Raw genomic sequence first — 13,127 nt, 5'->3', positions numbered from 1 at the left:
TGATGAAAAGTTTGACGACCAAACGACTTGCTTCTACTGGTAGATCAGCTCACTCAGCATCTGATGAGTTGGTGGAATGTAGATAAGGTTCTCCTTTTGTGCATGCCCAAGTAGCCAAAAAATAACAGGGGGTGTTCTTTCTTTCTAGTGGGCATCTGCAAGATGCTGGACATCATCAGCGGCAGGAGGAGGACAGAAAAAAAAGTTGCAGTAATTTTTGGGCTGCCAATCATAGTTTACAAAACCATGGCCAGAATCTTATTTGAGACAGTGGCCTCTGGCCGGTGTGTGTGTGGCATCTTTCTCGGTCCCTGATCTAAACATATGATCCTTTTTGACCACTGATTTGGCATGCTGGACAGTGTCAATGGGTGCCCATTTCTTATCTGTCAACGGTAACAAACCCAACAAGTAATTTACCTATTTATCTATATCTATATCTATATCATATCAATATATGAGAGTTCTTGAGATCGAACAAATCTCATCCGTTGAACTGCATCTATTCAACGGTCTATGTCGCCTGGTATTTAGCACCTCCACCTTTTAATATTATGCCGAATATTAATGTCAACATTAACCACTACCTAATATTAACATGCAATTTATATCTAATGTCAATAAACATGCAATTTGTATCTTGCCTAATACTAACGCGCAATACAATTAGTATCTTATCTAATATTAATGTACATTGCACATGCAGTTACTCGTGATGTAGAACATAGCTGGCCAAATGGGCCGGCCCGACCCAGCATGGCCCGGCCGATTGTAATCATGCCTAGCACGGCCCGGCCCCTAGGCACTATTATGATATGGGTCGTGCCGTGCCGGCGCGCGTGCTGCAGCCTGCAGCCCAGATACGGCCCAACTGCTAATCGGGCTGGGCCGCCGGCACGTCAGGGACGCTAGTCCGGCTGCTATTTGGCGCACTGGGCGTTTTTAGCCTATTTTTACCTGGGCCGTATAGAGCTATAAAAAATAAAAAAAATCGGGTTGTTCCGTGCCGGCACGTGTGCTCAGCCTAGCAGCCCAAGCACGGTCCAGGGCATGCTGCGTGCTGGGCCCGGCCCGTTTAGCCCATGCCGTGCCGGTGTGCTTGTGGGCCGGCCTGGTTGGCCCTACCCATTTGACCAGCTATAATCTAGAAAGGAAAACACGTGGCTTCCTCTAGTCGACACAGGCAGCGAGTCCGACCTAGACTCCACCTCCCATTATTCATCCGTCTTTCCCTAGCTGTAGCTGAGCTAGCCGATGGAAAATCTGGCCATGCTTTTGAGGAGAGCAGCGGCGAGGCGTTTCCTTCCGGCGTTGTCTGGTCAGCTGGGTCTAGACACCTAGTCTGACCCGGCGAGCAACACAGTCGGGTAGCGCTTTGTCCGGACAAGTTGTTCAGCCGGGAGGCGTGCGAAGTGCAAGGCGCGATGTGGTGCGTGCACGCGATCTTGGATAGGGATGTTGTGGATCTGGCGTCTGCTGGTGGGCGAGGTCTGCAGGTTACCCGGCGGTGGTTGGCGGATCTATTGGCGCAAGGTTGTGTGGTGGCTGGTGTTGGGAAAAGTAGTAATGTCAAAATTTTCTTACGCACACGCAGGATCATGGTGATGCATAGCAACGAGAGGGAAGAGTGTGTCCATGTACCCTCGTAGACCGAAAGCGGAAGCGTTAGCACAACGCGGTTGATATAGTCGTACGTCTTCACGATCCGACCGATCAAGTACCAAACGCACGGCACCTCCGAATTCTGCACACGTTCAACTCGATGACGTTCCTCGAACTCCGATCCAGCCGAGTGTCGAGGGAGAGTTCCGTCAGCACGACGGCGTGGTGACGATCTTGATGTTCTACCGTCGCAGGGCTTCGCCTAAGCACCGCTACAATATTATCGAGGAGGACTATGGTGGAGGGGGGCACCGCACACGGCTAAGAGATCAAGAGATCAATTGTTGTTCTGTCTAGAGGTGTCCCCCTGCCCCCGTATATAAAGAAGTGGAGGAGGGGGAAAGGGCCGGCCCCTATGGCGCGCCCTGGAGGAGTCCTACTCCCACCGGGAGTAGGATTCCTCCCCTTCCATGTAGTAGGAGTAGGAGACAAGGAAGGGGGAGAGGGAAGAGAAGGAAGGAGGGGGCGCCGCCCCTCCCCCTAGTTCAATTCGGACTAGTCATTGGGGGGGGGGGGGCGCGGCCTGCCTCTCTCTCTCCCCTAAAGCCCAATAAGGCCCATATACTTCTTCCCCCGTATTCCCGTAACTCCCCGGTACTCTGAAAAATACCTGAACCATTCGGAACCTTTCGGGTGTCCGAATATAGTCATCCAATATATCGATCTTTACGTCTCGAGAACTATGTAGACATGACCGAGACACGTTTCCGGTCAATAAGCAATAGCGGAACCTGGATGCTCATATTGGCTCCTACATATTCTACGAAGATCTTTATCGGTCAAACCGCATAACAACATACGTTGTTCCCTTCGTCATCGGTATGTTACTTGCCCGAGATTCGATCGTCGGTATCTCAATACCTAGTTCAATCTCGTTACCGGCAAGTCTCTTTACTCGTTACGTAATGCATCATCCCGCAACCAACTCATTAGCCACATTGCTTGCAAGGCTTATAGTGATGTGCATTACCGAGAGGGCCCAGAGATACCTCTCCGACAATCAGAGTGACAAATCCTAATCTCGAAATATGCCAACTCAACATGTACCTTCGGAGACACCTGTAGAGCTCCTTTATAATCACCCAATTACATTGTGACATTTGGTAGCACACAAAGTGTTCCTCCGGTAAACGAGAGTTGCGTAATCTCATAGTCATAGGAACATATATAAGTCATGAAGAAAGCAATAGCAACATACTCCCTCCGTTTTTTTAGTCCGTATATAAGGTTTGGTCAAAGTCAAGCTTTGTAAAGTTTGACTAAGTTTATATTAAAAAATATAAACATTGACAATATGAAATTAATATTACCAGATGCACTACGAAATGTATTTTCATACTATATAGTTTTAATATTGTAGATGTTCATATTTTTGTATATAAATTTGGTCAAACTTTGTGTAGGTTGACTTTGATCAAATCTTATATGCGGAGTAAAAAGAAACGGAGGGAGTACTAAACGATCGAGTGCTAAGCTAACGGAATGGGTCAAGTCAATCACATCATTCTTCTAATGATGTGATCCCGTTAATCAAATGACAACTCATGTCTATGGCTAAGAAACACAACCATCTTTGATCAACAAGCTAGTCAAGTAGAGGCATACTAGTGACACTATGTTTGTCTATATATTCACACATGTATTATGTTTCCGGTTAATACAATTGTAGCATAAATAATAAACATTTATCATGAAATAAGAAAATAAATAATAACTTTATTATTGCCTCTAGGGTATATATTTCCTTCAGCTGGTTGGCACGAGGTGGGGCCATGGCGGCTAGTAGAGTATACGAGTCGGTGCCCTAGCGAGGAGCTCCTGGCCAGGGGCCTGCAATGGCCTAGGTTGCTCAGTCTAATAACACTCTTACCCTCAGATCTAGAGCGCCCAAGGCAGTGTGCGATAGCAGGCGGGCCGCGTTTCCTCTGGTGGCTCGCTCTTGCGCTCTAGCTAGGACGTGCTACTCATACTAGATGACCCGGTTGCGCCAATGGCGCAAGAAGCGAATTAGAAAAAAAATGTTAGTAGTGAGTAAGAGATATAACTCAAAATATAATGCAATGTGGGTTGTATTACATCATGTATTAACCACAAATCATGAAATCAATACCAAGAGGGCAAAATTGACAAATTTGACCTACAAACGAAATCAAATCACAGAATGAACTGCTCGTGAAACTATTTCACGCGGCTGACCTTTTTGTGTGACGCCCGACACGAACGCGCCACACTACACTATGCAACGCCTCGCAGATAGGCGCTGCACGCCTAGCCAGCGTGTGTGATCCAAAAATTACTAAATCAGTGTGCAGCGCCTGAGAGCTAGGCGCCACACTATACAATGTAGCGCCTAGCTTCTAGGTGTTGCACTAGTGGTTGTTTCATTTTGTAGTGCAACCACTAGTGCAGCGCCTGAGAGCTAGGCGCCACACTATACAGTGCAGTGCCTAGCTCGTAGGCTCTGCACAATGACTTAACAATTTTTAGATAGTTTGGGGTGCAACGCTGGCCAGACGTGTAGCGCCAATCTATGAGGCGTTGCATAATGTAGTGTGGCGCCTTCGTGTCGGGCGTCACATAAAAAGGTTAACCGCGTGAAATAGTTTCACGGGTAGTTCATTCTGTAATTTGATTTCGTCCACAGTTCAAATTTGTCCAATTTGCCTACCAAGAGAACCAAATAATGTCACCACCTCTGTACTAACAACCAACATTTTAGCACAAGGAGTATCACAGGAATGTTTACTTGCGCACATTAGGAGTATCACAATTACAGCTAAAGAGGCATTGTCCTCACTGCTATCCTTGAGCCCTTCACAAGGAGAGTTCCAAGCTTCGCAACTTCTTCCTCCAGCTCTGCACATGACCCTCAGTTACGAACCTCATCCCTCAGCTATGATTATTTCAAGATGAAATCAACATGCTATTTCTGTCACATGGAACATGTTTAGAATTTAGTCAGTCTCACTAATCTTTCAGCTACAAAGGCAAAAATAAAAATGGCATGATCAATAACTAAAAAAACTGAAACAATAATGCTTGTAGCATTAAAAAACCGAGAAAGTGAATTGAGGACAACAGAACAATTATTTGTAACAACGGCAAGCTTGGCTGATGCAAAATGATCACTCTGAAACTATATCTTTAGAACCAAATTAAAAAGGAACAAAATAATCTAATACTCCCTCCGTTCCAAAATAACTGTCTCAACTTTGTACAAAAACATCATGTATCTTTAGGACCAATTTTTAGACCATGGTACCACATAAATCAAGAATTAGACATGTGAGATTGCAAAGTATCCGTGGTCCGTTACCATGTCACACCAAGGATTTGCACATATAACCTGAAATAACTGCAGCTAGCTTGAAGTCTGAAATCTACCGGGTGACAAACAAAAGCAATACCACCAAACCTTATTCTTATTGGACGAGCACAAGATTTATGAGAAGATAACACACAAAAAATCCTATTTGGTTTCTGGATGCATGCACTTTCTGGATTATTGTGCACATCAAAACATTGAAGAACATTCCTAGGAGAGCCATTGTAGCACAACTAAGTAAACCAAAAATCAAAAAAGAGAAGTGAGTTTGTATCATGTAATTTAGCAATGTATCAGCCCATATCACCATTTATTTTTCAGAGACCAAAGAAAATGACACAAGTTTTCCTATTCTTTCCTGTACCTTTCTACAGGAATGCTCTTTATTTACGAGCGCCACACAGACTATTTCTACTTGGCGGTAGGTTGGACACAACAATCCTCGTCGCGAGCTGCAGAAGAACCACACACGCACATACGTCAGGCAAGAGACATGAACACGGGCACCGTGAGGGGGGAACGGAACGGACCGGAAGGGGAGAGACAAATCAAAAGAGGGAACGTACGGAGGCATAGTCAGGCTGGGAGGCGGTGAGCGTGGCAGCGGTCTCGGCGGCGAGCTCGTTGAGCTGGCTGGTGGTGACACCCATGTATACCCTAACGCAGACCTTCTGCGCGATGAGCACGGGGTCGCAGTGCTCTTGTCGAAGTGCCCATAGCTGAGTTTCTTGAGCTGCACCGTGATCTTGTCGAAGTGCACCGTCTCCGTTCGCCCATCCTGCTTCACGACGTACATGGCCTCAAAAAACTAACAAAAACATACTCATGTGCATCATCCAAACAGGCAATGGTTTTGCCTGTTTGTACATCAGAATCAATAATTGAATCATCAACAGATTGGTATATGCAACATGCTTAAATATCATGCCAGGAGAAGAAGTAAATGCCACATTTATGAATAACTGTACATTATGAATGCCATGCTGCATTTTGTAATGGCAATGATCCAAGATAGTTAAATAGATGGTCATTATTAGGAATGCTCCATAGGATCTAAAGACACCTGTGCATGTTTCTTAAGTGTTCTTTCTAAAATTGGATACCCATTTAGCTCTATTAGCTTGACTTGTAGCAATGGGGATACCGCAAAGTTGATCTGTCCTAATAGTCACAGACAACAACCTTGTAGAAGATCATGCCCACCCTTGGTCCTTGGAGGGACGTGTGTTGTAGTGGTAACCACATCAGTGAACTTGAAAGGATATACATGTTCCTACATTACAGAAATGAAACAATAAGCATCTTCACAATAGGACTACATCACTCAGCCAACAGGGCATTTAACGCAAATGCATTGGCTACTGCCAACGATGTCTGTTTCTTACACAGGATAGCCATGAAATTGTTAATCGTATATAAGTACAGGAATGCAAAGAAACCATGATCATTCTACAATTGTTGAAGCAAGTTATTATCTTTCAAGAAATCCTATAGAAAATAAGCAATGTAAAAAGGGGAAACAACTAGGCACGCACTAAGAAACTGATGAACAATATCTGTCCAACTAAACTTCTACACCTAATGAAATCAATATCCTTGCAGAGGGCCCTTTATAATTGGAACAAAGAAACAATTTTAAAAAATAGGGCCCCTCTATTATCACCATAGTCTAGCAGATTAATTTAACACAATTTAGGATGAGTAGAACTATGATATTAAAACTGAACTAATTGTTCTCGCTACTTGTGCTTTCTGATGCCTTGTACACATTCATATATGATACAGTAACACTGGCAGCAATTTCTCAAGCGCAAGAACACATATATTTTCCAACTAACAAATTGTATCTAAAGTCCCCCCAAAAGCTGACTTAGAATCTAATCAAATAAGTCAAAAACTCTTTTTTAGACTAAACAAGTAAAATCCAACCTTCTTGTGGCTACAGTTTAGTCTTCGCTAGAATTTAATCTAACAAGCAGAAACCTCATCAGAATTTAATCCAGAATATGAACGACAATAAAACAATTCTAAGCAAACAGGAGGAAGAGGGGAGCAAAGCTGACAGGGAAAGGTTGTCGGGGCGTGCTGAGGGCTTGCTTTCAGAAAAACTCTCCCACAGGCTTGCTCCACACTCACCGTTGCTCTTGACCGTGACCGTAAATTTCTGGGAATATATGTTCCCTCTATATATTTATGCTGGATTTTTGGAGAGATGCATAACATAATATCTTTCAGTTTCAAATCCATGAGTTTGTGTAGATTTCGTTTGTAAAACTTTGTATAGATTAGGTTCTGAACTATCTTTATGAAACCTTTCGTAAGATCTGAAGTCAATCCTGTCAATTGTGTAAAGATCCGACGAATAGATGGGCAAGGAAACCAAGTGGTGTCCGGGGAGTGATGGCTCGGATAGCTTGGTAATGATATCAGTAAGTAATTATTGTGCAAACAATAACTAATGCAGGTTCCAGGATCTCGTGTGTTGCTGCTGATTACCGAAGGCATAATAGACAAACTCTAATCGATCTAGCTAGTCCAGGCACGACAAGAATGGGCCGCTGCATTGTAAGGTATATGCAAGATTCAGAAACATATGATTTTGTTACTTTTGACTCATAACTGAACGAAGCTAGGCACCCGAATACCATGCAAGAATCCAGAGGGAAGCATAGCGCAAGTGCGACCCTCGCTGACCACCTAGAGGCACGGTAGCAGTAATGCACCAAGATCTGTCTATTCAAGAGGTAAACAAGAACACATCCTCGTTTGATATCATGATATGCAAGCAAATTTCAAGCACACAGGGTTGATATGCAAACAAATATCACACACACGGGGAGACCGCCCAAACAAGCACATCAGCTCACATCACCTTTTAGTAGACAAAAACTGAGCAAGAGAGACCCAACCTTGTTGATAATGACACGGAGGACCCAACAAATAGAGAACATAGATCAGCCTGCAAGAAGAAAGAAAAGAGAGAATGAACAACATACCAGCTCATAGACATTTCATGAAACACGTCAGGAGCATTGTATCGGAAGAACACCTGACCTTCGTATGATAATAATGAACAACAGTAGAATGGAAGGATCAGTGGCAAATTGAACGAATGAGAGCAACCCCGACGATCTAAAGCTTCAGACCACCAATATCATCATAAACCATGTTTGTTGGCATTGCTAAAAAAACAGTAGAATAAGCAAAGAAAATTTCAGTTAACCACATGGTACACAAAACAAAGGGCATTTAAATCCCCAAACCTGAAGATATGCTACAGGAGCACATGTACATTTGATAAAAACTAATGTACATGTATATGCATGGTTACTAAATATGGCAACAATATATATGGCACAATAATTTACCCCCGTCACTGAAATCTGAAGTCAGTGTGTTTATACACCCAGCTAAAAATCTAGGAAATGCAAAATAAGAATCTGAATGCCAAATAAAAATTAATCTGGCTGGGCAACTCGGCTACTCCGAGCTCCCCCAGATTGAACACTCGCTGGTCGCCCGATTCTGTCTTTTACATCATCTGAGCTGTCTAATTTTCACAATCTATTTTCACTTTGTGGTTATTTTTCCTCTTCTATGACTGGTGGGCTTATTATTGTGCTTTACCTGATTAGTGATTTGAATGATTAGTAATTTACCTGAGAGTATAAGTGTCACAAGTATATTCATTAACTGCCCTCGTACAACCTGCAAATTGATTATGGAATGAGCTTCTGACGGGAAATAGAAAACAAAAAACACACAAGAACAGTAGGTACCTGACATAGCTCTAGCATGGTAAACTGTTTTGAGTGCTTCCAGTCATCTTTGGTGCTGACTTGTATCTGACCATTGCCCTGCTCATCGAGATCACTGTTGCACCGCGACTCACGGCAAGGCCCATTTGCCAAGTATGCTTCAACTGCCAACAGACAAGCAATTTTGCATAAACCAATTGAGGCCTTTTCACTAATTAAATCTACAAAACCATTTAGTAAAACCCACTGGAACTATCCGACTATAGGACTAAATCAATGAAACATAACAGCAGCTGCAGAAACCACTCTAGACCTTTTTCACAAACTAAAGGCAACATTTTAGGTTCTAATTAACCCTGGGGGCTGCAGCTGCTGTTATGAAAATCACTCTCTTCCTATCAATTTTCAGAAAATGGTTTAGAGTGGTTTATGAAAATGGTCCAAAGTGGGTCCTGACTAAATTGATAGGAAGAGAAGGAATGGGGGTGTTCTAGAACGATTGCTACACATATGGCATACATCTGAAAAGGGAAAAAAGAACACCCTAAATACAAACCTGAAGAAAACAGGATAAAATAACCCGATGTATGAACTGTAAACTGATGAGATTATTAGTAGACATGATAAAATATGTATGTACAGGTAATTAATTAATAGATTATGAATAGCGAGGATGAAGTTAAATCAAATCTGACAGAAATACGTGCAAAGAACAGCAAGACCCGTCATCCACGCTGGCCATTCCCATCCACGGGATGAGAGAGACAGTGTGTGTACTGTGTACGCAAGGATTTGAGGGGCTGGAGGAATAGATGAGAATCAAGGAAAAGGGAAGGGCAGGAGAATCCACACTTTGGTCCTCTGACCGCTGCAACCCGTGGTCGAAGGTGAAGAGGCGGTGGTGCAGGGGTGGTTGGGGGATTTTTTCGGGGCTCTTCGTCCAGCGGCGGTTGTCCAGGTCGAGTTCCTCCTCCATTGCCTTCTTGGAAGTGAGCGCCCGGGGCGCCGTTGAGCTCGTCCTCCCGCGGCTTCCTCACGACGGCAGCTCCCGGCGCCGCTCACCTACGAGCGCAGCGGCAACGACGGGGCCGGCGGATCTGCGAGCGCCATGGCCATGGCCGTCGCCTGACCCGCTCGCTCTCCCTCTTCTCTTCCCTTCCCTTCCCTTTTGAAAACGGGAGGGGGGAGGTTGCAGGCGGAGGCTGGCCGGAGGAGACGGGCGCGAGTGACCGCGGCTGGCCGGGTGGAGGAGACAACAACAGCGGGGCAGGGAGGTGGGCGCGGTCTAGCTAGGGTTCGGAGGTAGAGAGAAGAGAGGGGCTCGACGCGAGTGCGAGATGGGTAGAAGGCTAGGTTACCTCCACCGGAGCAGCTGCCTTTTTATACGCCTGTATGCGAAATGATGAAAATGCCATCGGCGGGGCACAGAATTAACAGGTGATGGCATGAGCACTATTCATAGCGTTTATAGGGCGACGTGGATGGCTCTGTTCTGCCTAGTAGTTCTTCAAGGTTTATATGTTTAATTCCCTTTTGAAAACGGAGGGGGAGGTTGCGGGTGGAGGCTGGCCGGAGGAGACGGGCGCGAGTGACCGCGGCTGGCCGGGTGGAGGAGACGACGGCGGCGGGGCAGGGAGGTGGGCGTGGTCTAGCTAGGGTTCAGAGGTAGAGAGAAGAGATGGGCTCGGCGCGAGTGCGGGGTGGGCAGAAGGCTAGGTTACCTCCACCGGAGCAGCTGCCTTTTTATACGCCTGTATGCGAAATGATGAAAATGTCATCGGCGGGGCATGGAATTAACAGGTGGTGGCATGAGCACTATTCATATTGTTTATAGGGCGACATGGATGGCTCTGTTCTGCCTAGCAGTTCTTTAAGGTTTATATGTTTAATCTGGTGATAGGTGTGTCCGACATTGGTTTGTAGTTTGTCTGGACGAAAGTCCTGTAATTGCTTGTTGCAGGTGATGACAATTTTTTTTCCTTGTTGGAGGCATCCTTGACGAGTTCGACACCTCTCCATCCTTGAGTTCTCCTTTCCAGGTGAAAACTCAAATCTGACTTGTTGAATCAACGATGGTGACACTCTTAACGTTGTTCCTTCCATGGAAGCATCGTCTTCAAGACCTCATATTTTTGTGGTTGCACCAAGAGCAACTCCAATGCGGCGACCGATTTCATCCGCCGCCGTCCGTTTGGGTCAGCGCAGATACAAAAATCGGCCCAACGCGCCAACCCAAACGGACGCGAGTCCGCCTGCCAACTCATTCTCGGCCCAATTTTGAGCCGGATTTGCGTCGGCGCGGACGCGAGACGGACGCGCGTGCCTACTCCTCCCCCCGGGCCCGCCGGTCGGTGGCAACCACCACCATTTCCCCCCAAAACCCTCCCACGCGAGCGCGCTCCCGCCCCACGCCCGCCATGGATGATGACCTCGACATCGACGTCGCCGCCGTTCTCGCCTTCCTCGCCTCGTCCGGCAAAGGCAAGCCTTGCGCCCCCCACAAGGCCGCCGCGCCGAAGCCAAAGAAGGTGCTGACGCCCGAACAATGGGCAAAGGAAGCGGCCAAGAGGAAGGACCGGAGGCACACGGCGGACGCGGGGGATGAAGCCATCGCGGCGGCCGCCGTCACTGCTGCCGCGCAGCAGCAGGTCACCAACGCCCGCGTCGCGGCGGCAACGAGCGAGGCTCTCTACATGATGGGGTTAAACCCTTGCCAGCCCAGCCTCGTCAATGCCGCCGTGGCCGCTGTGGTCAGCACAGGCTCATCCGCCTTCCCTCGGAGGGTGCTGCCTGACTCGTCCCGCGCATCAGCTTGCACCCCAGTGCCCGGCTTCCACGTCTACCCGCAGGCCTCCCGCCTCTTCGGGGAGTGCTCGCCCGAGGTGAGCGTGGTCGCGCCTTCCACGCCCGCGCCCATCGACCTCAACGCCACACCGGTGGCCGCTAGCTCGTCAGCCGGAGGCGCGAGGAAATGCGCGCGGAGGACGCCAGCCGACCAGCCGCCGGGCGCACGCAACCTGTTCAACGGGATGCCGACCGCCGCCGACTACGACTACATGTAGAACATGATCTTCGAGGGTGGTGCGCAGGCCGCTGGTTTCGATCCCGACGAGACACAAAGCCAGGATGGCCGACGGGCGTTCACGTCGTCCGCTGGCTACAATTAAGATCAGGTCGCCTCCATGCGTGATCAGGTCGGCCTGGACCTGGACGGCTTCCCTCTCGACCATGAGTTTCCGGAGGACTACGGGCTAGAGGAAGAGGATGAGTGCGACTTCGAAGGGGAGCCTTTGGATGAGCTCGCCAACCAAGCCGTTGGGCTGAAGCCGAAGCGCGAGAGCAAGCGGACCAAGGCATACACGGCGGCCGAGGACAAGCTTCTTTGCGGGTGTTGGAGAGACATTGGACAAGACCCCAAGATGGGCACCGAACAAAAGCATTCAACCTTTTGGATTCGTGTCCACCATGAGTTCCATGAGCGCAAGAAGTTTCCGTCGTACCAAATAGTAAGCGCGCGCGGGTGGGTGTCCATTTCGAAGCGATGGAGGGTGATCCAACAAGAGTGCAACAAGTTTTGTGCCACTCTTGAGAGCGTCAAGGCCCACCTCGTTAGCGGCATCGTCATGCAATATATGGTATGCTAGCAAGCCGCCCTCTTTTTGTGTCACCAAGTTTATGCTTGCGTGTTCTTTTGCATACCATTTTGCCAATATGCTTGTATGAAATACATTTGTAGGCATTTCAAGCTTTGGAGGCATTCAAGGTCCAACACAATGGCAGTGCTTCAACCTCTCCCATTGCTTTAGGGTGATCAGACACGAGGAGAAGTTCAAGGCACAATATGCCGCCCTCAAGTCGTGTGGTGGGAAGCAAGACGTGGAGGAGGTTGGGGACGGCGAGAAGGCTCGACCGCGGGGAAAGACCAACTCCAAGAAGGAGGACAAGCTGGATGCGGCATCGATCGCCTTGATCGCAACCGTGGAGGGCATGATCACCAAGAAGGACTCAAGGGAGGAGAAGCGCCGGCAAGAAAGAGAAGAGCAAATGAACGCCTTCATGGAGATCCAAAGGAGGAGGCTTGACATGGAGGCGGAGAAGCAAGCACGGATTCTTGAGATGGAGGCAGAGAAGCAAGCCAAGATGCTAGAGATCGAGGCCGCCAACGCCAAGACCAAGGCCAAAGAAGTGGCTCTCGCGAGCATCATGACCGGGGTGGAGATCATGAAGGTGGATCTCAACACCGTGTCACCAAGGAAGAGGCCATGGTTCGAGAAGATGCAGGCCGACATGCTCAAGTTCGACGACGAGTGATCTATGGCGGCGAGCGCCATCTTTTTTGGATGTTGGCAGGTGTGCTGGCATGACCACGGGGGTCGCGATGG

At 47.5% G+C, this 13,127-nt stretch overlaps 1 protein-coding gene across 8 annotated transcripts; it reads right to left on the bottom strand.

The window, feature by feature from the left end:
• Positions 1 to 3,734: 3,734 nt before the first annotated feature.
• LOC123091860 (uncharacterized) lies at positions 3,735 to 10,083 on the bottom strand. 8 transcript variants are annotated; one of them, XR_006443619.1, is made up of 9 exons: positions 9,596 to 10,083; positions 8,767 to 8,909; positions 8,647 to 8,695; positions 8,042 to 8,169; positions 7,897 to 7,946; positions 6,170 to 6,260; positions 5,554 to 5,765; positions 5,352 to 5,439; positions 3,735 to 4,591 (listed from the first exon to the last, which is right to left on the bottom strand). XR_006443619.1 is itself a non-coding variant. In XM_044513465.1 (5 exons), exons 1-4 carry the CDS (start codon positions 9,719 to 9,721, stop codon positions 8,120 to 8,122), a joined length of 366 nt encoding a protein of 121 aa, XP_044369400.1. In that variant the 5' UTR covers positions 9,722 to 10,083; the 3' UTR covers positions 7,753 to 7,946; positions 8,042 to 8,119. The 8 variants fall into 8 exon arrangements, 1 of the variants encoding a protein (XP_044369400.1); XR_006443622.1 differs by having other exon boundaries at positions 5,554 to 5,768; positions 7,860 to 7,946; positions 8,767 to 10,083; XR_006443621.1 differs by having other exon boundaries at positions 7,860 to 7,946; positions 8,767 to 10,083.
• Between the last annotated feature and the right edge of the window lie 3,044 nt (positions 10,084 to 13,127).

Source organism: Triticum aestivum, chromosome 4B, assembly GCF_018294505.1.
Source record: "Triticum aestivum cultivar Chinese Spring chromosome 4B, IWGSC CS RefSeq v2.1, whole genome shotgun sequence".
In the NCBI taxonomy this organism is placed as follows: Eukaryota; Viridiplantae; Streptophyta; class Magnoliopsida; order Poales; family Poaceae; genus Triticum; species Triticum aestivum.
The sequence above is the reverse complement of the archived record's forward strand: the minus strand, read 5'-3'. Positions and strand labels throughout refer to the sequence as shown.

What these genes read in the sequence shown, in the direction of transcription:
- LOC123091860 (XM_044513465.1), bottom strand. Translation starts at nt 9,721, where the DNA reads ATGGAGGAGGAACTCGACCTGGACAACCGCCGCTGGACGAAGAGCCCC. An exon ending in GCAGCGGTCAGAGGACCAAA is followed by an intron (nt 8,910 to 9,597) that starts GTGTGGATTCTC and finishes GTCTGTTGGCAG; the next exon opens with TTGAAGCATACTTGGCAAAT. An exon ending in TGTGACACTTATACTCTCAG is followed by an intron (nt 8,170 to 8,646) that starts GTAAATTACTAA and finishes CTGTTTTTTTAG; the next exon opens with CAATGCCAACAAACATGGTT.